This window comes from Prionailurus bengalensis, chromosome B3 (genome assembly GCF_016509475.1).
Source record: "Prionailurus bengalensis isolate Pbe53 chromosome B3, Fcat_Pben_1.1_paternal_pri, whole genome shotgun sequence".
Taxonomy (NCBI): domain Eukaryota; kingdom Metazoa; phylum Chordata; class Mammalia; order Carnivora; family Felidae; genus Prionailurus; species Prionailurus bengalensis.
Window position 1 is genome coordinate 98,944,335 of NC_057355.1, and position 25,176 is coordinate 98,969,510.

The window sequence follows — 25,176 nt, forward strand, 5'->3', positions numbered from 1 at the left end:
AAGAAGGCAATGCACATCTCTTTTTAATACAGCTTGAATTGATCATCCAATATGTTAAAATGATGTTTTTAATTAACCTTGATTCCTAGGGTGGATTTTAGGTTTTTACGAGATTTGGTAGTAAGGTTCCTGTATTCGGGACAGCTTGGTCATTTCTGCAAATTCAATAGCTAAGAAAAAACTATAAGTTATAAATAATCTTGTGTTGTTCCTTATTGATTTCCTCACAATATAATAAGTGTAATATTCAGAAGGGATGCCTAAAGTTTGCTTGCACCTTATATAATCTAGTGTTCTGAGAACACTAAATGTATAGAAGAAACCACAGTGCCTGACTGTGGCCTTACCCTACAGCTGTATCACTCTTAAAGGATTCTAATAAGCTTTTTTTCTTTGCCCCTTTAAGACAAGGATGATAATGGCATTCCACTGTGGCTAGTCTCGGGGTGTTTCACTATCTCTTATTGGTTCCTTTAATTCCTTTAACCCTGTCCTCATTTTTATAAATAGCCCTTTCATTAGATTCTCTTTCTGTGCTATCTCTTTCTTGCCAGAACCCTGATTGATAGTTACAGGAATTGGAAGTAGCCTCAGGAAAGAAACCCTTGCTTTGTGGGATGGTATTACTCACATATCTGATGATTACCTGTATAAACTTCTTGCCATGAAAAGTGAAACAATGGCATAACAATTGCTGAAATAACCATCAATAGTGGCATGAGATGGAGTGCTGATGGAAGCCGTAGCATTGGAAGACCAGTCTCTAGCACTTAGCTCCTTTGATAGTGATGATTGCTGAAATCATTGTGTCATTTTTTCTGATTGCCTCTGGGAGAATATGTGAGGAAAAAAGACAAATGGCCTCAATTCCAAACTTAAGGCACGAGTAGAAAATCAAAAAGTTTCTTTGACAGCCTTGAAGAAACCTTATTTCTCATGTAGCTGCAGGGAAAACATGAAACATGGCTGAGAATCCAGCCCACGACCTAATAGTAAAGGCTGTAGAGTTGCAATGTTAACTGAATGTGAGACTTAGATCTGTTATGCTAAGAGTCCAGGTAGAGAAGTTGTTGGGACCCCACGACATAGAATGGGGGCATTTGGGTAGATATAAATGAGGCTGAGAACTTGAACAAGAGTTAGATTTCAAATAGGTGATGCGCATTAAGGAGTACACTGGTCGTGATGAGTACCAGCTTTTGTATGGGAAGTATTGAATCACTGTATTGTACACCTGAAAGTAATATGACACTGTATGTTAACTGGAATTTAAATAAAGCCTTAAAAAAAGTTAGATTTCAGCACAGCCCTGGTGGAGAAGGACAAGACCTGTTCTTGGAGGAGAAAACTTGTGCACTGAAGAGTTACAGGATCTTGGCAAATACTTATCTATGTTTCAGGTTGACCTGAGAAGCTGGTGGTCTTTTTAAATGGGTTACTTGAAGCTGGTAATCTATGTGCTGAGATGCCAGAACTTCCAGGGCATACTTTAGAGGAATAAATCTGAAGATTTAGGGAGATGGGAATGTTGGACTTGCCCTATTATGTGCATCCTGCTTAGTAATGCTCTATCTGTACCATCCCTACAAGGACCCATAAAATTTACCTTTATCAAGGCATTGAGTAGAGGGTCACAGCTATCCTTGAAAAATTCTTTGGTGGCTGTCTTAATTGGCTGGAGATGATAATGGAGATGCCACAATGAAATCAGGATCCATGATTTCAGTGGGAATATTGAGATCCTGGTAGAGGCCAGGTGGAAGATTCTTAAATGTTAAAGACTTGTTCAGCACAATTATCATGATAACCCTCAGGAAGAAGTGATAATCAGAGTGTTTGAAACCAAGGATCTTTGATGGTGGTGTATGATCATCCGTGTTTAAGAATGAATGAAATTAACAGTCTACTTAAGTACTGCTTGCCATATGTAAGCAGAAAAATTCTAGGTCTGATGAGCAGAAACGTAACTCAAGTCACTGGTGTGGTGATTCAATACATATCACCCAATTCTTTTTTTTTTAAGTTTATTTATTTTGAGAGAGAGAGTGCGAGTGGGGGAAGGACAGAGAGAGGGAAAGAGAGAGAATCCCAAGCAGGCTCCTCACTGTCAGTGTGTAACCCAACACAGGGCTCCAACTCATGAACCATGAGATCATGACCTGAGCTGAGATCAAGAGTAGGATGCTTAATTGACTGAGCCACCCAGATACCCCCATATTTTTCAACTGAATCTAGTTCACAAGCCTGGATGGAGTCCCTTTGAGGGGGGAGCCTTGAGGAAGAAGCCTCATAGTTGTATTTCCACATGTGGAATTTTTACTAGAGCAAATCAGTATAGGCTTTGGCACCTAGAATGCAGCTATGGACTTGAAATCTAGAACGTGCTTTTCAATTCCCTTCAAAAGAAATAATCAGAAGCAGTTTGCCTTCATATAGCCGGGATAGCATTGTCATTGTCTTACATCAAGGCTATGTAAACACGTCAGTTGTAATATATCATTCCAGAGGGACCTTTGTTTCCTTGATATCCATTAGAACATCCTGCTAGTCTATTACCTTAATGACATGGTGCAAACCAGATAGATGAACTGGAAGTAGCAACTGCCCTAGATACCTTAAAAAGACCCTTCTATCAGAGGATAAGAAATACATCCAGGTCAGAGACCTGTGCCACAGTGAAATTTCTAACAGTTCAGTGGCATTATTGTGCTCCACCTCAAAAAACAATGCCCAGTCTTAGTTGGCCTGTTTGGATTTTGGAATCACCATACTGCATGTATTGCTCTCTGATCCATTTATCATGTAACCTATATGACTGCCAGTTTTTCATATGACTTGGAGAAACAGAATGCCCCACAGATGGTCCAAGTTGTGGCACAAGCAGCATGGATAAGGTTTGGAATAAGAACATGCTCTCATCTCTTGGCAACTATTCTCCATTTGAAAGGTAACTCTTGGCCTGCTATGAGGCCTTGGCAGAAACTAAACACCTCACTATGGCATACTAAGGGACTGTGTGATGTGAACTGCTCTTTAGGAACTTGGTGTTACCTAATTTACTGAATCATAAATTGAAGATGGGCAGCAGAATTCATTGTCAAATGGAAAGGCATATGTACTGGGGTGGCCGGAGCTGATATAGAAGGCACGAGTAAATTACATGGACAGATTTCCTCTGTACCTGCCCCTACTTCTTTGCCACTTTTTTTTTTTTAACTTTATCTATGGGCTTGTGGTCATTTAACAGAGGAAGGAAAAACTTGGGCTTGGTTTATTAATGTTGTGCATTATATCCAACTGGAAGCATATAGCCTCTGAATTATGCCCCTATCTGTAATGGGGTGGTCTTGAAAAATACAGAGGAAGAGAAATTCTCCCTGTGGGCATAACTTTAAATAGAACATCTGGTTGCCCTCTTTGTTAGGAAGGAGAGCTGGCCTGAGGTATAGATCTGTATTTATGTACAGTGGCTAGTAGGTGGGCCAATAACTTGGAAAGAAGAATATCTGAGATAAGGGAGTCAGTAGGAGAGGTAATACAGATGGATTCTCAAAGTGGGCCCAGAATGTGAAAATATCTGTGAACCACATAACTGCCCACAAGAGGGCATTCATTTCAATAATCAGGTTTACAAGAGATCTGTCCTATGGATGTCAGCCTCTACCTGGTCACCCAGTGGTAGTTCAGTGGTCCTATGTAAAAAAGGAATGACGGCAAATGTGGGTTCAACAACATGGACTTCTACTTGCCAAGGATAATGCACTGGGGTGGCCGGAGGATAATACAGTTACTGCCACTTTGGAGCATTTAACCTGCTTATAACAGAGGCCATTGCAGAGACCCCAGTATGGTAGTATTCCCTAGACCAGGCAACCACCTGGTGGCAGTTTATTATACTAGATCCTTTCCATTATGGAGAGAAGAGGGATTCATCCTCATGGAAATAGTACATATTCCAAATACAGGTTTACCTTCCCTGCCTGGAAAGCTTTTTTACAAGTACCATAATCCAAGGATTTATAGAATGCCTTATTTCATCACCATGTATTACAACATTAAATTTAAGCAAGAAACTCATTTTATTTTGAGGGAAGTATGTCAATGAAGTCATAACCACTGAATTAATTGATCTTACCTTAAACCCATCACTTAGAAGCAGCTAGTTTAAGGGAAGAGAGGAAAGGCCTGCGGAAGGATTGGTTGTGATACCGGGAGATAACCCAGTGAGGATATGGGATAGGACTTAACCTATAGCCAATATATGTTGCCATCTAACCCACGTGCAGAATGTGTGGGTCTATGAACCAAGGAGTGGAGTGGTGGCTCTTCCTACTACTAACAATTCACTTGAAGAATTTTTGTCTCTACAACTTTGTCTTTAAAACATTGGGCTTGGTGGATCTGAAGGCTCTGGTGCCCAAAGGAGAGATACTGTCCCTAGATAACTTAGTCACAATTTCATTAAAGAGGAAACTGATACTGTCACCTGGCCAATATGAGGTCTTTGGACTATGGAGGCAAAGGTTAGAGAGGGGATCATTGTACTGGTTGGAGTGATTGGTCCTCATTACCAAGGGGAATTGCTTGTTGCCCCACAAAGAGAATAGAAGGACTATGTCTAGGACCCTACGTGTGCACTAAGATACCTCTTGGTATTCACATGTCCAGTATTACTGAACAATGATAAACTGCAACAACCCAGTAAAGATAAGGCCACTAAAGATTTGGCCCCATGGAAATAAGTTTTGGGTCATCCCATCAGAGAAGATACTAGTGGAGGATAAGGGGAAAATGAAAGCTGTCATTATCACCTTGGGACTTGCCGCTATCTTCTCTTCTCATTATCAGAACCACAATTTTGTTGACCTTTCCTGTGTTGCTATGTCTGTCAGATGAGACTGAGACCCTCCCTATGCTAGGGGATAAATCTTGATTGGCCTAGCCTCACTTCTGTTACTAAAGGGATGGCTTAGGCTTGACAATTCTAGATAATAACACATAGAAAAAGTCTATGGGAGTGCTTTTAACAAGGTACACAAGGCACAGACATACCTTTTTCTGTTTCTAGACATGGCTACCCACTTCTAATGACTGGAATGGCAGATGCCATTTTGGGACCATGATAGGAGCCCACATTAGAAAATAAGTCCACATATTAAGGATGGTAAAGTGCAACCTTGGTCCTTGTGGTGAAGTCTGCTGGTATTCTCCAGTATCCATTTCCTTCTTTTAAAAAAAATTTTTTTTATTTAAGTAATCTCTACATGCAACATGGGGCTCAGACTCATGACCCTGAGAGCAAGAGTCACATGTTCTTCCAACTGAGCCAGCCAGGTGCCCTCCTTTCTTTCGTTAGCATTAGATCTCCTAAATTTTAGTTGGATACACATATACATAATGTGTTTGTCAAATAGGTAGGACATGTACTGGTCAATGGTACTTGAGTAGAGGTGATATGTGCCACTTCTGGGTTGTACTCTTAGAATGGATATATGCCCTTCTTTCCTTTCTTCTCCTCTATTTGGCTGGAATGAAGATGCAAATGCCCAAGCAACCATCTTGGATTATACCATGGAAGTCCAAGCTTAGGTTTCTTGATATTTCAGAGCCATCATTAATATGAACCCTGGAGGGTTTATGCTAAGATTATATCATGAGAAAGAAATGAATATGTCTTAAGCCACTGTAATTTTCTGCAGCAGCCACATCTATATCCTAACATGTCAATGATAAAGTTGAGCTGCTGAATTAATCCCCACAGAACCAACTTACCTTAAAAAATTATGTGACACTAAATGTCCTTTTGGTTTAAGCTCTTTTGAGTTACAGCCAAAAGCATTCTAACTGATATGTTTCCAAGATTGCTAGCTGTAGAGGGAAGGAGTGAGTTGTAGCATCCGCTATTGAGAAACTCCTGATTGAGAGAGCCCTTTTCTTTCTTAAGGAGGTTACATTTTATTTTATTATTTTTTTATTGAAGTATAATTAACACACACTGTTATATTAGTTTCAGGTATACAATGTAATAATTGGACACTTTCATGCATTTCCCAGTGCTCAACAAGATAAGGGTGCCCTTGATCCCCTTTATTTATTTCATTCATCCCCCTCTCACCTCCCCTCTGGCAACCACCAGTTGTTCTCTGTATTTGAGTCTGTTTTTTTTTTCTTTTTTAATCTTTTTTGTTCATTTGCTTTTTCTTAAATTCCACATCTGAGTGGAATCATATGGTATTTGTCTTTCTCTGTCTGGCTTATTTCACTTAGCATTATACCCTCTAAGTCCATCCATGTTGTTGCAAATGGCAAGGTTGAGAGAGCCCTTTTCTTATGATTGGGGGAAATGAGCATGGTGAAGGAACAACTAGGAAAAAAATCATTGAGGATATAGGAGGGTGGGAATAGTCTACAGAGTAACATCCCAAAGGGGTCAGGATGAGAAGGGTTCTAGAGTACTAATGTACAAATATCTTTTCTTCCTTTTTTCCAATTTAAAATAAACTTGACCTTGACTTTTTAAAAGCAGCCAAATGATGTGTAATACCATACCATATAATTCACCAATTTAAATTGTATAATTCAGTGATTTTTAGTATATCCACAAAGTTGTACAGAACTGATTTAAAACATTTTAAAATATTTTTAATATAATTTGTCAAATTGGCTTCTATACAACACCCAGTGCTCATCCCAACAAGTGCCCTCCTCTATGCCCATCACCCACTTTCCCCTCTCCACCACCCCCCTTAAACCCTCAGTTTGTTCTCTGTATTTAAGAGTATCTTATGGTTTGCCTCCCTCCCTCTCTGTTTGTAACTTTTTTCCCCTTCCCTCCCACATGGTCTTCTGTTAAGTTTCGCATTTTAAAATATTTTAATTGCCCCAAAAAGAAATCTTGTACTCAAATGCAGTCACTCTCTGCTTTCTCCTCCTCCTCTATGTGTATCTTTGTGTGTCTGCGTGACTGTGGACTCTTCTGTACTCTTTTTAATGAGATTTACCTGAAAGTAATTATCAGGCTGGAGTGTGAGCTGAGAATTAAGATATACAAGAAAAGCAGAACACACTTCTTTTTAATCCATGAATTTGGTTTGTAGATACAGGCGTGAGATAATTCCTGTCTTCCTATGTTGTTTCATTAGTGTTTAGGAAATGCAACTCTATTGAACACAGCCCCCTTCATTTATTATTTTTTTAAGTTTGTTTGTTTTGAGGTGGGGGGAGGGCACGAGAGAATCCCAAGCAGTCAGCACAGCCTGAATTGTGGCTCGATCTCACTAACTGTGAGATCATGACTTGAGCCAAAATCAAGAGCTAGATGCTTAATTGACTGAGCCACCCAGATCCCCCTGACGTCCCTTTTAAAACTATAATGTAAACTTGGTTTACAGTGTTCCTAGCTCTGAGGTCACTAGAGCCATTAACCGAAATACAGAATGCATAAGATATGGCAGTGGTGGGTGAGATAATTTGGTTTTTGACATGTTGATTTTGAAGTGTTAGTAGGAAAACAAAATGAAGATGACCTTGGGCAGTTATAAATTTGGTTCTCGTAAGACGATTTTTCTCTCTTTAAGAGAGCATAAAACTAGAAGCACAGATTTGGAAATTATCAGGATGAAGGTCCTGTCTGAAGCCATTGTAGCAAATTACATTGAGTGAACATAGAGTGAAGAGTTGCTTATGGTGAAGAGACCAAAGACGTGGTAATTAAGAGGCTAGCAATAATCTCATAGGCAGAACGCATCTGTAGAGTGTGGGCAACAACCAAATGCAGAAGAAAACTGTAAGGAATGGGTTAATGGTATCTTGAGGGTCAAGTACCATAAAGGACTGCTTCTAGAATACTGAAAGCTGAGTTTGTAGGCAGAGAGGAAGAAATCAGTGTCTTTGCCTTTTGCTTTGTATTCAAAATTGTCTGCAACCTTTGTGGATGCCAAGGCTCACCCAGACTACGTAATACGATTTTACCTAAAATATTTGCCAGTGTAACTCCAGAGGTTTTCTCTGCAAATCTAGTGGGCATTTTTGCCCACTTTTGCCCACTAGACATTGAGTTAGTTACAGATTATGATGAATTTCCAGCTTTCATTTATCTCAGTCTTGATCTAAATTTTTCTATCCTAATTTTAAAAGTCAGGCCTGTTCAGTATACAGGTAAAAAAAATGCATGATATCCTCTTTACCAACATGACCTTGCTTTTAAAATGGGGGGAAAATGGTGCCTGGTAGATAAGTGCAGATTATTTTGACTTCTTTGGCTATATAAATGTTGTCTGCATATTGGTACTAATTTGTAACTGTTATAGGAAACGGGTATTTGAACATCCAGAATAATGCAGTGTATTAGTAATTCTGTGACTGGCTAATGCTGTTAAATTCTTTGAGAGTGTGTGTGAGGGGGGTACTATTTATTTGTGTGTGTGTGTGTGTGTGTGTGTGTGTGTGTGTGTGTTCTCCGTGAAAGATGTTGCAGTACATCGTCTGTCCCTGTCTTCGTGCTCCGGGGGTGGGCTGAGGTAGGGAGGGTGTGACGCTGGTATTTGTGTGAACTCGGGCTTGTGATGCTGAGCTCGGTTCACCCGCTTTCTCCTCCCTTCTCCTCCCAGCTCCTTCCCACCAGCGCCACAGCAACATCCTCAGAGTCTGAGCGAACTGCGCCCAGCGCGGGCACGGAGCCTCCCACCGCCAGCAACCTGCGGCCCGGGAGAAGAGCCAGCACAGTGACAGCGCCTCACCGCCACCAGTCCCCGGACCACCATGGCCAAGAACCGCAGGGACAGGAACAGTTGGGGTGAGTAACATATGGTGACTTCTGCAGCCTGCGCGGGGACTGGCCCTCTGGTTTCTGCTTCTGGGGACGAGAGGGCCAAGGGCTGGGAGACGGGCCACAACCGAGCTGCTCCCTGTAGGGCCGGAGAGACCATGGCCGAGTGGTACCCGTGTAAGCAGAATCGCGCTGTGGGGCGAGGGCTGCAGCTTTCCGCAGGCCGGAGCCCCCTGTCTCTCCCCCACCCCCAGTCCTCCTCCTCGCAGCATTTGGACAGCACCCGCACGTCGCCTCCCTGGGACTCGTCGGTTCCGCTTTAGCGATCCTTTGGCAGAAAGGCGATGAGAGTAGGCAGGGGCTGTTACCCGGCCGAGAGGGGCGAGGGGGTGAGGATCCCTAAGCCCCGGCCCCTTCCTCGGGAGCTTTGAGCCCTTCCGCCTGGCAGGGCGCGGGCTCCCGAGCGGGCGGCATGCTGGAACAATGAGGCAGAGCGCGCCCAGCCCGGCGGGAGTGTTGCAGACCTGAGCAACCCAGAGGAAGGGGCGCCCGCCTGGGAGTCCCCCACCGCTGCAGTACTTGTTTTAATTTGGAGCTCGGAGGGGAATTGGGGAAGAAGGGAAGCAAAGTTGTGGTTTCCAGCCTCTGCTCCACCCCAATCCGGCACCCCATTCAGGCCAGCCCTAAGTGTGGCATTGTTCTTTGATTTTACCTTTTGGAGATATTGGGCTCATGATTCAGCACCAGGCCGAGGGGAGGGGGAAGGAGAGGCTAGGCCCAGTGGGTTCACGCCGCGAGTGGGTGGGCGGCGCTCACGCAGGCGGGGAAGAGAGAACGCAGTGATGCAGGAGAAATCGCGGCCCCGCCCCGCTCTGCTGCTCCAGACTTGGTTCAGGACGGAGAGTGTGGGCAGATTGGGCGTCTTTTTCTGCCCTCGGCTCGCGTTTTCTTCCAGTCACAGTGCTAACCTCACTACCATCTTAGGAACCAAAGCCTTTCAGGGCATTTTGTTTTCTGACCCAGAGCAGATCTCAGGCCACTGTTCCTCGGTGGGTAGAGAAATATTTTGTTCATTAGCTTTGTTATTTGGAAAGTTTACACACATCCTCTAGGAGTTTGGAGCTCCTGGATCTCTTCTGTGTCTCAGTGAGAACTCTTCTATAACTGTCCATCGGACCAGGAGGTATAAATTTAAATTTTGGAGGGGCTTACTTTTATCAAAAGACCGTATTTCTCCTTGCCTGGTTGTTCACAGGGCCAACTTAACTCCCAGTAGGCAACGTTTGTGGTAGGTGTGGGGAGCTACGGCAGGGAGGTCTGGCTCTAGTTGTATGAATTTAAGAGAAAGCAGTTGCATTTTCTGAGATTACCAAACCTCAGTAAGTGTGAGTATTGTAATAACACTGTTTTCTTTGCTTCTTAGGAGATTATGAGTAAGCGTTTTCACTGTCCCCCTAACTTTTCCTTGGCCTAGAGTAGGAATTTCTTTTCTTTTTTTAAAAGTTTATTTATTTTGAGAGAGAGAAAGAGTGGGGGGGGGGGGCGGGCAGAGAAAGGGGGAGTGAGAGAGAATCCTAAGCAGGCTCTGAGCTGCCAGTGCAGAGACCCATGTGGGGCTCGAACTCACTGTGGTATTATGACCTGAGCCTAAATCAACAGTGGGTCCCTCGACTGAGCCATCCAGGCGCCGCTAGACTAGGAATTTCTTGAACACTCATGGTTCAGGTGTGGATGTTCAAGTCAGTTTTGATCTTGATCTCTGTGCATTGTTGACTCAACCATGTTAAGAGACAGGCATGTGAAAATTAATTCTGAGCATTAAAGTTCTTCTTAGTGAAGGTTTGGATCATTATTCTTCAGTATTTTCTTTGGTTTCAGATTTCTTATATGGTGGAGGTTTTTTCCTCTTGGAAATGTGTTTCTCAAATGGGATTTGCATAAAAATCACATTGGGAAATTGTTAGAAATGCATATTTCTACATCTTCTAGCAAGAGTTTTTCCCTTTTTTAATTATTTTTTTTAATTTTTTTTAAATTTTAACTCTCGTTAACATACAGTGTTATATTAGTTTCAGGTGTACAATATAATGATTCAACACTTGTATACATCACCCAGTGCTCATTACAAGTGCACTCCTTCATCCCCATCACCTGTTTAACCCATGCCCCCCACCCACCTCCCTCTGATAACCATCAGTCTGTTCTCTATAGTTAAGAGTCTGTTTCTTGGTTTGCCTCTCTTTTTTCCCTTTCCTCATTTGTTTTGTTTCTTTAACTCCACATATGAATGAAATCATATGGTATTTGTTTTTCTCTGATTGACTTATTTCTCTTAGCATTATACTATTTCCATCCATGTCATTGCAAATTAGCCAGAGTTTTTCTTTTTTTTTTTTTTTTTTTTAAATTTTTTTTTTTTTTTGTTTCAACGTTTATTTATTTTTGGGACAGAGAGAGACAGAGCATGAACGGGGGAGGGGCAGAGAGAGAGGGAGACACAGAATCGGAAACAGGCTCCAGGCTCTGAGCCATCAGCCCAGAGCCTGACGCGGGACTCGAACTCACGGACCGCGAGATCGTGACCTGGCTGAAGTCGGCCGCTTAACCGACTGCGCCACCCAGGCGCCCCTAGCCAGAGTTTTTCAATCAATAGCTGATATGAAGTCTAGGAATCTGCCTTTTAATTAGCATTTCAGGTGATTGACGAGCACTGGATAATTTATATTTGATGGGAACATGTCCCAGATGGTTTACCCAGAAGTCATCAAGAGACTCTCAACTCAAGTGATGAATTAGGAAAAGAAATACTAAAGTATTATACTAAAGTGTGGTCACTGGAAATTTTCACAGAAAAGAAATATTGGAATTGTGCAGTCTTGATCCTCTATGGAAGTGCTTTAGTACTCGGATTTTTCTTTGCTATGAAGTATATATGACGTGAGGTGCCTGGATGGCTAGTTGGTTAAGCATCGACTCTTGGTTTTGGCTCAGGTCATGATCTCACAGTTTGTGAATTTGAGCTCCACATCCAGCTTCACATTGACAGCATGGAGCCTGCTTGGAGTTCTCTCTTCTCTCTTTGCCTCCTCCCCTCCGTCCCCACCAACTTGTGTGTGCATGCTGTCTGTCTCTGTCTCTCTTTTTCAAAATAAATAATAAATAAACTTCAAGAAATAAAGTATGTGTGATGTAAATGACTTAGAAAAATGTAGTAACATGGAGTAAGAAATAGAGCTTTTTTGGCGAAGATGTTAGCCATGTCTTTCCTGATTTCATTTTATTACCAGCACCTAGTGTAATACCTAACACTGAGTAGGCATTTAAAAATAACATTAATAGCTAATGTCACTGAGCTAATATCATATGAGGTAGGTACTGTAATCCTCATTTTACATATTAAAGGTAAGTGATGAAGCCAGGATTCCAACTCTGGCGGTTTGACTTCAAATTCTTTTTATCTTCACCAGCATGCTATACTGCCTCTTAGGAGTTGAAAATATCTGCTGCATTGTATAGAACTACAGTGTTTAAGGCACAGTCACCTGCATCATTATTTTTTAAAATTTTAGTTAGCATGCGGTGCAATATTGGTTTCAGGAATAGCAGTCAGTGATTCATCACTTAACAGCACCCAGTGCTCATCACAGGTGCCCTCCTTAATGCCCATCACCTGCGTTATTGCCTTTGCTCTTTAGTCTCTGAGTAGACATAATCCCTCTTTTGCAAATAAAAAAACTGAGTCTCAGATAAGTTAAATGACTTGGCAAAAATCATATATTTAGTAAGTTAGAGGAAATCAGAACCTCGGGTTGCCTTCTAATTGATTTTCTATAGCATAATGCTGTGGAATGTTTTATAAGATAATGGGGCATGGTGTGAGGGTAGAGAGAAAACAGGCTCAGGTGATAGCTTTTAAAACTCAGCTTTTAAAAACTCAGATGATAGCTTTATTATTTTTCTTTTTCTTTTTGAATTTTTTTTTTCAACATTTATTTATTTTTGGGACAGAGAGAGACAGAGCATGAACGAGGGAGGGGCAGAGAGAGAGGGAGACACAGAATCGGAAACAGGCTCCAGGCTCCGAGCCGTCAGCCCAGAGCCTGACGCGGGGCTCGAACTCACGGACCGCGAGATCGTGACCTGGCTGAAGTCAGACGCTTAACCGACTGCGCCACCCAGGCGCCCCGCTTTATTATTTTTCTTAAGACAATGAACTGACCTTATCATCTGGCTAAATATATTTCAGACAAGTTAGAAAGCACTAGGTCAAGGCCAAAGGTAGACTCCCCAGAATTGGAAAATATAGTTATTTCCAAGAAAAGGGCAAGAGAGAATTTGCAAAATTTGTACAGGATACCTAAAATTGAGAGAAGTACACTATAGGACCATATCACAGCTAATCTTTTTATCTGAGTGATCAGTGACCTGTTAGGTTCTAATAAGACCATGGAAGTTACAAAGCAAAAAAGCAGCTATACTAACCAAGAATTGGGGATGTTATTTGAGGATCATATCCAGAGATACAACTGAGAAGCAGGTCTGTGAGTAGAACTGAGAATCCCAACACCTATGCCTAAATCTACACCGAACCAGAAGTTTCAATAAATGTAAGCATTTAAAAGTCCATTTTTCAGAGGTAGACATTATTCTCATTTTAATATGTAAGGAATCCGAGACTCAGCATGAGGAATGTGCCAGAGGTCCCATAATTTGTCAATTATAGATCTGAGGTTTAAGTTCAGGGTTGTTTGCTTCCCCAGTCCACTTGATGAAGGCCAGGAACTAAAATAGTATGCCAATGAGGTGCCATGTCAAGCCGTCTAGGCTTAAGCTGGTATAAGAAATCAATGCTGTATAAACTTAATCGCTTTGGACTAGAAAAGAAGGCGAAGAATGTACTAGTGTGGAAAATAAAAGATACAGATGGCTATCAGAGGCAGTAGCTCGGAAAGCAGTCTTTCAATGTTGAGCTTAGAATTTAAGTACTACCAGAAGCAAAACAAAAGTGCATTCTTTAAAATTTGTTTTTGTTAATTACAGTTGCTTAAAACTTGGGAGTTCACATGGGAATTTGGTTTTTCTACCGTGTAACAGAAACTGTCAGTACACTGATGCTTTAGAAAAATAATATTTGCAGTAAGTATAGGGAAAGTCTGTTGAAAAAGCGTTAGGTTTCTGTTTTTGTTTTTTGAGGCAAGATTATAAATGATCTTGAGTATAGTTACTTCCTTTTCTTTCTTTTCCAGTTGGTTGTATTCTATTTTTCTTAAAATGAGACTATTTGTGCCTTTTTACTCGCCTCATTCTGTATGTATCTATTCCTTCTGAAACAAAATAAAATTTCTAATGAGTCATACATGTACTTCCCCTACAGACTCTCCCATCTCATTTTGCTAATTTGCCTTCCTGACATCTTTTCTCAAATACATTTTCCCAAAGATATGTATTTTTTATACTTTGTATCTGCTTACACCTTGTCTTGATGACTCCTGGGTTATATCTTTGCTCTGTTTCAAACTCTGTAGTCTTTACTATCTTTAGAACCAGTGACTAGACTCTAAGTGGAACCTGTGATCATCAGGAAAATGGTCTACTGTGAGAAAATTTTGGTCAAAAAAAAAAAAAAAAGGTGGGGTGTTTTTACATTTAGAGGCTTTTCCTATTTTACATAAAATTTTATGAAAAGTATCTGTACAAAAGAATATGTAAAACATAGATTTTTTTATAACCATAAATTTACTAATTTTCTCTTAATTTTTTTGTAGTGTAACTTTTTAAAAGTTTATTTATTTATTTTGAGAGAAAGAGAGCGCATGTACATGTGCACCTGTGTGAGAATGGGGGGGTGGGGGGAGAGAGAGAAAGAGAGAGAGAGAATCCCAAGCAGGCTCCATGCTATCAGTGTGGAGTCCAATGTTGGGCTTGATCTAATGAACTGTGAGATCATGACCAGAGCAGAAACCAAGAGTCGGATGCTTAACTGACTGAGCCATCCACATGCTCCTGTAGTGTAACATGTTAATTCCCTTATCATTTATGTTTTGTGTATAACATACACTATGGCTTGAATATTGGTATCCCCCCAAAATTCATGTCAAATGTGATAGTACAGGAAGTGGGGGCATTGGAAGATGCTTAGGTCATGAGAGTGAAACGCTCTGAATAAGATGAATGGGATGAACAGCCCTCTCTTTAAAAAAGCCCCACAGGGTTCCCTAGCCCCTCCCACCATGCCAGGATTCAATGCGGACTCTTTGACTTGGAAGAAGGTCCTCACCTGACCATGCTGGCACCCTAATCTTGGTCCTCTAGCCTCTGGAACTAAGAACTAAATTTCGTTATCAACTACCCAGTCTGTGGTGTTTTGTTATAGCAGCCTGAACTAAGACATTCTAGAACTATTTTCTTTGTGGTTACCATGAGGATTACATTTAATATCCTAAAGTTACTGTACTCTAATTTGAAATTATATCAGTTAAATTTCAATAACCTATAAAAACTCTGCTCCTTTTTAGCTCTATGTGCACCCCTTTTAGTTACTGACATCACACAATTACATCTTTATACAGTATGTGTACAAAACATAAACTAATCGTTATTTAAAAAAATGCGTTAGTCCCCAAAGAAGACATACAGATGGCCAACAATCACATGGAAAGATGCTCCACATCATTAATCATTAGGAAATGCAAATCAAAAACACAATGAGATGTAACCTTACACTTGTCAGAATGGCTAGAATAAAGAAGACAAGAGATAACAAGTGTTGGCCAAAATGTGCAGAAAAAGGAATCCTCACAGTTGGTGGGAATGTAAAATGGTGCAGCCACTGTAGAATACAGTATGGAGGTTCCTCAAAAAATTAAAAATAGAAATAGAACATGATCCAGTAATTCCACTACCAGGAATTTACCCAAAGAAAATGAAAACTTAATTCAAAATATGCATATTCTGTATGTATATTTCAAACACATGCACACACACAGAAATATTATTATCCATAAGAAAGATGTGCTCTTGCCATTTGTGACAATATGAGTGGACCTAGAAGGTATTATGCTAAATAAAATAAGTCAGACTGAAAAACATATATGGTTTCACTTTTATGTGGAATCCAAAAAAACAAAACAAAAAGCTGAAACAGAGTCATAACTACAGAGAACAAACTGATGCTTGACAGATAAAAGGGCGGTGTGGGGAGAATGAGCAAAATGGGTGAAGGGGAGTAGGAGATACAGGTTTCCAGTTATGGAATAAATAAGTCATGGGGATAAAGGTACAGCACAGGGAATATAGTCAATGGTATTGTAATAGGGTTATATAGTGACTGATGGAAGCTACACTTGTGAACATAGCATAATGTATAAACTTGTGGAATCACTGTATTGTACACCTGAAACTATTGTAACATTGTGTATCAACTATACTTCAATTAAAAAATGTATTAGTGCCTTAAATTATGTAGAAAACAAAATGTGAAATTATAAACAAAAGTCATAATGCTAATTTTTAGGTTAGTAATTGTTTTTTTTTAATATATTGGTACCTTAGATCATGTACAAAACAAAGAAACAACATTACAGAATGTTGTTTTAATAATACTAGCTTTTATAATTGCCCAAGTATTTACCTTTACTGAGAATTTTATTTCTTCAGATGGTTTTGAGTTACTGTCCAGTGTGGTTTCATTTCAACCCATGGGAGTCCCTTTCACATTTCTTGCAGGGCAAGTCTGGTGGTAACAAATTTTCTCAGCTTTTGTTTATTTGAGATGTCTTAATTTCTCTCTCACTTTTGAAGGACATTTTTGCCAAACAGGATTCTTGGTTGACAGATTTTTTATTTTTTTATTTTTTTTTATTTTTTTTTTAAATTTTTTAACCTTTATTTATTTTTGAGACAGAGGGAGACAGAGCATGAATGGGGGAGGGTCAGAGAGAAGGAGACCCAGAATTTGAAACAGGCTCCAGGTTCTGAGCTGTTAGCACAGAGCCCGACGCGCGGCTCAAACTCACGGACTGCGAGATCACAACCTGAGCCGAAGTCAGACGCTTAACCGACTGAGCCACCCAGGCGCCCCAGTTGACAGATTTTTTAAAAAGCACTTGGAATATATCAGCCCAGTGTATTCTGGCCTCCAAAGTTTCTCATGAGTAATCTGCTGCCAATCTTATTGAGGATTCCTTGTACGTAATATCATTTCTCTCTCGCTGCTTTCAGAATTCTATCTTTGTCTTTGTCTTTCAGCAAGTTGGTTATAATATGTCTCAGTGTGGGTCTCCTACTTGGAGTTAGTTGAGCCTTTAAATGTTTATATTCATGTCCTTTAGCAATTTTGGGAAGTTTAGGGCATTGTTTCTTCAAAAAAGTCTCTGTACCTCTTTCCTCTCCTTTTCGTACTCTTACAATGTGTGTGTTGGTCTGCTTGATGGTGTCCTGTGTTTCCCTTAGGCTCTGTTCATTTTTCTTCAATCCTTTTTCCGTCTTTTCTGCAACCCTGATAATTTCAATTTCCCTGTCTCTAGCGGCTCATCATTTCCTTTGCGTGCTCAAATATCCCTATGAATTGTTCTTGTGAGTTCTTCAGTTCAGTTATTGTACTTTTCAGCTCTAGAATTTCTTTTTGGCTTCTTTTATGTCTATTTCTTTGTTGATATTTCCATTTCTGTTCAGTGTTTTCTTGACTTTCTGCATTTTCATTTAGTTTTTTTGAGCATCTTTAAGACAGTCATTTTAATAAGATGTTTGTTTAGTAGGTTCACCATCTGGTCTTTCTCTGGGACGGTTTGTATTTACTTTTTTTTTCTTTTGAATGGGTCATATCTTCCTGTTTCTTTGCATGCCTTGTGATTTGTTAAGACTGGACATTTGAATCCAATAATGTGATGAGAAATAAGAAAGTTACTTTCAACTTGGTTAGTTCCCTATCTACTCCCAGAATCCTCCCCTGCCCCACCAGATTGCTGTAGGGGCCTAGTGTGCCTGGGAGCTAAATTGTTGACATTTCTTTTCTCCTATGCATCAGTTTTGCACAACTGGCCTTTTTCTTTCAAAACTGCAGCATTCCCACAGATGTGTGCATGCTAAAAACAAAACAAACAAAAACAAGCACTCCGCCCATCTCCTCAGTACCACCTGGAAAAAACATTTACATTCTTTTCAATAAATAGCAAGCACTATGAAAAAAAAATAGGAAAGTCAGATTCTCTTCCTTCCCCAGGGTTTCCTGTGTTTGGGATTCGTTTGTTTTCATCATTATAGGATGAAATATATGTCTTTATGCTGACAATCAGCCTGAGGTATAAAGTTAAGACATTCTCAGGTCTTTTTTGAGCCTCTGCCATTCTGTGGGCATGTGTGGTGAGTTTTTTATTTTCCCTGTATATGCAGTTACCTTTGAATATCCTAATCTTTAATGCCTGACTCCCAAAAGAGGAAAAAGTGAAAACTGAAGAAGGGAAAAAAGGGACTGGCCCTTGGGGCATCTGGGTGGCTCAGTTGGTTGAGCATCTGACTCTTGTTTTGGCTCAGGTCTTGATCCCAGGGTCACTGGATCGAGCCCCATGCCAGGGTCTGCACTAAGCATGGAGCCTGCTTAAGATTCTCTCTCTCTGTCTCTCTCTCTGTCTTTCCTTCTCCCTCTCCCCCACTCCCCCTTTCCCCCTTCCCGCCCCCCCCCACCTTACCCCCTCCCCCGCCAAAAAGGTACTGGCCCATTAAATCTCCTGGAAGTCACTTCACCGAGAAGGAAGTGGCAGTCAGCAATGGGGGAGAATACAACTCTGTGTCTGTACCTTTGTGATAAGAAGCAGCAATCAGCAATTGGAACACAAATCCCCAAATTTTGGAGGACAGGGTCCTTACTGACTACCCTGACTTCTGTAAGCTGTGTGTAATGCGCATTAACTGCCTGCCATAGGGCTGAGGGGAGGAGGATCAGTAGCCGCTGCTGAGTTAAGAGTTGAAATTGACTAAAATTAACCACAATCTACCATTCATGCCTCCCCCCAGAAGTTGTAAGCCTTCCAGAGTTCCAATAGTTCTATCAGGTAGATTCTGTCAGTGTAATTGTTGTCATGGTAGGGACACAGATTCCTGGTGCTTCCTACTCTGCAGACTTCCCAACTTCATTTTAAGCTCTAGAACTATTTGGATTTTATTTTTATGGCTAGTATGTAGAAATCTCTTGGGCTTTTTTTTCCATATGGACAACCAAGTGTCCCAGACTCATTAGTGAATAATACACTTTTTTCCCATTGATCTCCAAACTGTATTGTCAGATATTACTCCTGAATATGTGTGAGTCTGTTTCTGCACTTTTTTATTGTGCTCCAGTGCTCTTTGTCTATCCTTGTGTCAATAACAGTTTTAGTTCCTGTGGTTTCATAGTGTCTTCATATATGGTAGAACAGATTGTCTCATTGTGTTCTTATTTATTGGTGTTTTGAACTATTCTTTATTCTTGGCTTTTGCTTTTGTATAAAATTTTAGAATCAGGTTTTCAAGTTCTTTGGAAAGCCCAGTGGGATTTTTTAAATTAAAATTGTATCCTGTTTGTAGATTAATTTGATAGAATTTTTACTTTACTGAATATTTCTATTCATGTACATAGCATATTCCTTCATTTATTTAGATTTTGTTTGTTTATGTCTTTCAATAGTTTAAAAGCTCTCATTGAAGGGATGGCTTTTATTTGTTAGATTTATTATTTTCCTTGTATTTTTTAGTTGCTATGATTTTTCCTTGTTATATTTTTTACTAGCTATTAATAAAAATGCAATTGATTTTTACATATTTATCTTATATCTAGCAACCTTGCAAAACTCTCTCATTAATATTTGTGTGTGTGTGTGTGTGTGAGAGAGAGAGAGAGAGAGAGAGAGAGAGAGAGAGAAAGGGACAGAGAGAAAGAGTGCATGTGTGAGAGTTGGGAAGGGGCAGAGAGAGAAAGAGAGAGAATCCCAAATAGGCTCCATGCCCAGCACAGAGCCCAACATGGGGCTCTATCCTGACCATGAGATCATGACCTGAGCCCAAATCAAGAGTCAGATGTTTAACCAAAAAGCCAGCCAGGTGCTCCTTATTAATTTTAATGAACTGTCTTTGATTCTGTAGAATTTTCTATGTAATGAAGCATACCACCTACAATATTGACAGCTTTATTCATTCCTTTTTAGTCTTTATCTTTTAAGTCTTTTTCTTATCTTAGAATAAGAACATTCTCCTTTTTTCCTAAATAAAAGTTTTTTTTTAATTATCACTGGATACGGAATTATAATTCATTTTCTGTATTTATTGAAATAATCATATGGTTCTTATTCTTTAATTTGTTCCTGTGTTTAATTACATTAAGGTATCTTTTGTGTTGAAGTGATCCTGCCTTCCTAGAATAAGCCAAGACATACTGTATTACCTTTTTAAATATGTTGCTAGATTTTCTAATTTTTAAAAAATATTTTCAAGCATGCTTATAGTCAATATTCCCTTTTCAAACTTACTTTGTCTGAATTTCAATATATCAAGTCTATGTTAACTTTATGAAATGAGTGGAAGATGATTCTTTCTTTCTTTTTTTTTTTTTTCCTATTCTCTAGAAGAGTTTATATAAAATTAGATTGATCCAGTTTGGGAAAACTAGTTTATTAAAACTACTGTTTACTTTATAGTAAGATTTTGAACTATTTTTTTTAAGTTTATTTATTTATTTTTATAGAGAGGCAGAGACCACATGAGTGGGGAAAGGACAGAGAGAGGGAGACACAGAATCCCAAGCAGGCTCCACACTGTCCATGCAGAGCCCAACATGGGACTCGAACTCACAAAACCATGAGATCGTGACCTGAGCCAAAACCAAGAGTCAGATGCTTAATTGACTGAACCACCCAGGTGCCCCAAGATTTTGAACTATTGATTTAGCTTCAGTATGGGTTTTGGAACAATTAAAGCTTTTTATTTCTTCTTGATTCAGTTTTAGTAATTTGTATTTTTCTTGGAATCTGTCCATACATCAGCTTAGCATGAGGTTGTTCTTAATTATCTGTTATTTTCTCTGCTTAATGTTGTGTTTTCCTTATTATATCTTTTATTGTTTAATCTCTCCTTTTTTCTTTATATTTACTTAATTTCCATGTATCTCTATTATTTTATTTTTTTACTTTCTTTGATTTTATTCTATATTCTTTTTAACTTAAAAAGTTGGATACTGACCTGATTTTCAGCTTGTCTTCTTGTATCCTATATATGTTGATATGCAGTAGGTTAATTTTCATTTAGTTTCAAGTATTTTAAATGTCTACAATGATTTGTACCATGGTACAAATTTGGTATGGATTTTTAGGGCATCTGGCTGGCTCACTCAGTAGAGCATGCAACTCTTGATCTCAGGATCATGGGTTCAAACCCTATGTTGCGTGTAGAGATTACTTAAAAATAAAATCTTTAAAAAAAAGAAAGAAAGAAAGTATGGATTTTTCTAAATTTTGTTACTTATGTGATACTTAATTTTACTCTAGTTAATATTATATAGCAGTACCACTTTCAGTGGTCATAAAAATGTTCTGTGTCTGTACTGTCCAATATGGTAGTCACTAGCCATGTATATCTTTTGAAGGGTTGAAGTATGGCTAGTGAGAATGAAGACCAAATATTTACTTTTATTTAATTGTAGTCAATTTAAACAGCCTCATGTGGTTAGTTGCTACAGTATTGAGCTGTTCGTGTTTATACTCATGCTGTGAACTTTGTTGAAACTTACTTTGTCATCCTAGTACATGTTTAATTTTTATAGATTTCCACAAAATCCTGGAAAGCATTTTATGTTTTCTAATTTTTGGTGGACTGTGCTTATATATGTTTGCTAGCTCAAGCTTATTTTTTTTTTAAAGAAGAGTGAATGAATGGGTTTATTTTAAAGACAAATAAGTTAATATAAATAAAGTATTTAAAGGTTGCATTTGCTGTCAAATCACTTTAAAAATTTTTTAATTCCAGTAGAGCTAAAATATAGTGTTATATTAGTTTTGGATGTACATTGTAGTGATTCAATAATTCTATATAGTTTAAGCTTATTAAATGTATATTCATGTTTTCCATACTCTGATTTCTGGGCTGTTTGATCTATCAGATACTGATATCTGATAGATACTTCAAAAATCTGATAGAAATTTTAAAAGATGATAGTGGATTTGTTAATTTCCTCTTGGTCTGTCAAGCTTTTATTGACTTTTGAGCTGTGTTGTTAGGTGCACATGAATGTGGACTTCTTACATTTTCCTGAAGAATTGAGCCTTTTATTCCTATCTAGTGATCCTCTTTATCTTAAGGAATGCTTTTTGCCCCAAAGTCCATTTTGTTTGATATTAATATAGATGCTTCATGTTTCTTTTGCTGATTTAGTTTGTGAGCATACTGAGCAGAATTGGCTGGAGTAGGAGGCTGACTAGATCACACAAAACAAATCATCTTGTCCATCTGATTTTTGAGTACCTTCTCTGCAGTGAATGCCGTCTGGTGAGCATTCACATGGAACTGACTATACTTATACTCCATGCCCATTCCAAAGGTCCAGACACATACTTCTTTGAAATACCTGACCATCTGCCCAAAATGTTAGCTACTGTCTGTGAATTAGAACAATGCCATACCTTTGGCCATGTGCTACAAGCCTCATGGGCTCTGTCTGCTCTCATATCTATCCGTTCTACTAGAAGACAGTGTAAGTTTCTTCTTTGCTGTCTCTTCCAGAGGTCATGAGTGCCTTGAAAGGGCACTTGAAAGGGCACCTTGAATGGGCAAAATCTAAATCAGAAATCTAAGATGCAATTATAAGAACTGTAGTATTTTACTTCCCACACTTATAGTCTCTGCAAATTAGAACGGTGGAGATAGTCCTGAACATGACACAGTTGATATTCAGCAGAAAGGGTAACCAAAATTTTCCAAATAGCTGAGTCAAAGATGATTAAAGGCCCAGACAATTGCTGAGAAACCAAATACTTCTAAAATTGACTTTTTTCAATGACTATACATGCAGGTGTATTTGTTTGTTTGCCTTAATGGAAATAATACTTCCCATCTGCTTTTTTTCTTAAAATAGGTGAACATATTTTCTTATGATTAGGTATTTTTCAATCACATGATTTCAGATGGGTCCATATTTTGCATAGCATAGCCATGACATAATTTATTTCCGTTATCCTACAGTTAGGCATTTAGATTGTTTCCAATTTGTCATTCTATAAATAATGCTATAATGAACCTTTATGTAGACAAATACATATGCACAGTCTCGATAATTTCCTTAGGATAAATTCCTGGAAATGGAATTGTTTTATTAAAGGGTATGTACATTTTTTTAATGTTTTTGAATGTTTCCAACTCTGTGTGTACAGTTGACCCTTGAACAACATGGGTTTTAACTGTGCTAGTAACACTTAGATGCAGAGGTTTTTTTTGATAACAGTATATAAATGTATTTTCTCTTCCTTCTGATTTTATTAATTACATCATCTTTTCTCTACCTTTACTGTAATAATACAGTATATAATAGCTATGGGATAGAAAATGTGTGTTAATTGACTTATTATTGGTAAGGCTTCTGGCCAACAGTAGGCTATTAGTAGTATTTTGGGAGAGTCAGAAGTTATATGTGGATTTTTGAGCATGTGGGGGGTTGGCACCCTAATATTGTTCAAGGGTCAACTTTATATTTTTTTAACCATTGCAAGTTATGATAGCCAAAAACTTTATCTCCTTTAATTAGTATTTTATCGGGGCACCTGGGTAGCTCAGTTGGTTAAGCATATGACTCTTGATTTCGGTTCGGGTCATGATTTCATGGTCATGGGATCGAGTCCTACATCAGGCTCCAAGCTGAGGGTTGAACCTGCTTGGGCTTCTCTCTCTCTGCCCCTCCATTGCTCATGCACGTGTGCTCTCTTTCTCTCAAAATAAATAAATAAATAAATATTTTTTAAAAATTAGCATTTATTCAGTTACTAGTAAGACTGAACTTTTCCCTCTATGTCTCTTACCCATTAGTATTTCTTCTTAAATGTTTATTCATTTTTGAGAGAGAGAGAGAGAGAGAGAGCGAGTGCATGCAGGGGTGGGGAGGGGCAGACACAGAGAGGGACAGAGTATCTGAAGCTGGCTCTGTGCTGACAGCAGAGAACGTGATGCTGGGCTGGAACTCACACACCGTGAAATTGTGACCTGAGCTGAAGTCGGACACTCAACTGACGCAGCCACCCTGGCACCCCTGTATTTCTTCTTTTTATCTGTTACTTACCTTTCTATTTAAGTCTTCTCACGTGTGTATGAATATATATGACACACACATACACACAGTGCCTGAATCATGATGGCATTCTTCTTCTAGAGGCATCCATTGAATAGTTTATGGAATGCTTTTGTATTTAAAATAAATAAACAGACTGTTAAGTGATTTACTTATTTCTTCTAAGATTCTGAAGTTGTAGGACCTGCATTATTCCTTGAAATCCTCTTCCTTAAGGGTATTGCTAGCAGAACAATCTGAGAGTCAGCATGGTAGTGTTCTGAGATCTATGTGTAATCATCTCATTGTAGTTCGTATCTCTGCTCTTGCTTAAACATTTTTAAGAGATTCATTTTTGTGAGTTAATGTTTTGTTTTTGTTTCCTTGGCCCATTTTGTCCCTTTCTATATGAACTCCCTTTGTTGTGATTTTGGAAATCATTCTGGGTCATTCAGACAAATGTTTTCAGTCATTTTTCAAGTTTATTTGTTCAAAAGAGATTTTACAGTGTAAGAAAATATATTTCCTTTTAATTTCAGTTGCTAAGAAACCGTTTCCTAGGTGCTATATCTTTTCTCTGTAAAGGCTCCAATGTCCTCATAGTTCATCATCTTGTGGGATTTAATTTTTGCTGGAAAGATGAAGTATAGATTTTTTCCAAGTTTACAGTCAAGAAAATTAGAAATACATACTCCCAGCATCTCCAATATATTAAAATGATTATTTTCCATATTTAAAATTTTTGAAGATTCCCTTTCAACATATATAAATTTATAGCTGGGTGGCCAGCTTCCAGTGATTTAGAATATCACGTAGAATGGAAAAGTCCCAGAAGTCTTTATTGAACATAAAATCCACTATATGAGAAGATGAAACAGTATATATATTTTTTAGTTTTCCCCTTGTGAGCCATACATTTATATCATCCATAGTAAAATGTTAATTCCCATCTGGTTTTCTTCTATCCTGTTGTCTGCCTCTTTCCCTTTTAAAAATTTGCATAGTGTTCAGGGAATTGAAACAAATTTAGTTTAGCAAAACATATTTAAGAGGGTAAAAATCTGGTGCTAAAGAAACTTGGCATGCATTCTAAAGGATTTTTAGATTCTTTATAACAAAGATAATCTTGATT

General features: G+C 39.0%; 1 protein-coding gene across 3 annotated transcripts in view; it reads left to right on the top strand.

Annotated features, from left to right (window-relative positions):
• ATL1 (atlastin GTPase 1) overlaps positions 1–25,176 on the top strand; it is an 84,750-nt gene that overhangs the window by 3,079 nt on the left and 56,495 nt on the right. For all 3 annotated transcript variants that reach the window (XM_043556113.1, XM_043556114.1, XM_043556115.1), the window contains exon 2: positions 8,610–8,794. In XM_043556113.1, coding sequence (XP_043412048.1) covers positions 8,761–8,794 — 34 coding nt within the window. In that variant the 5' untranslated portion in view covers positions 8,610–8,760. The remainder of the gene's footprint in view (positions 1–8,609; positions 8,795–25,176) is intronic.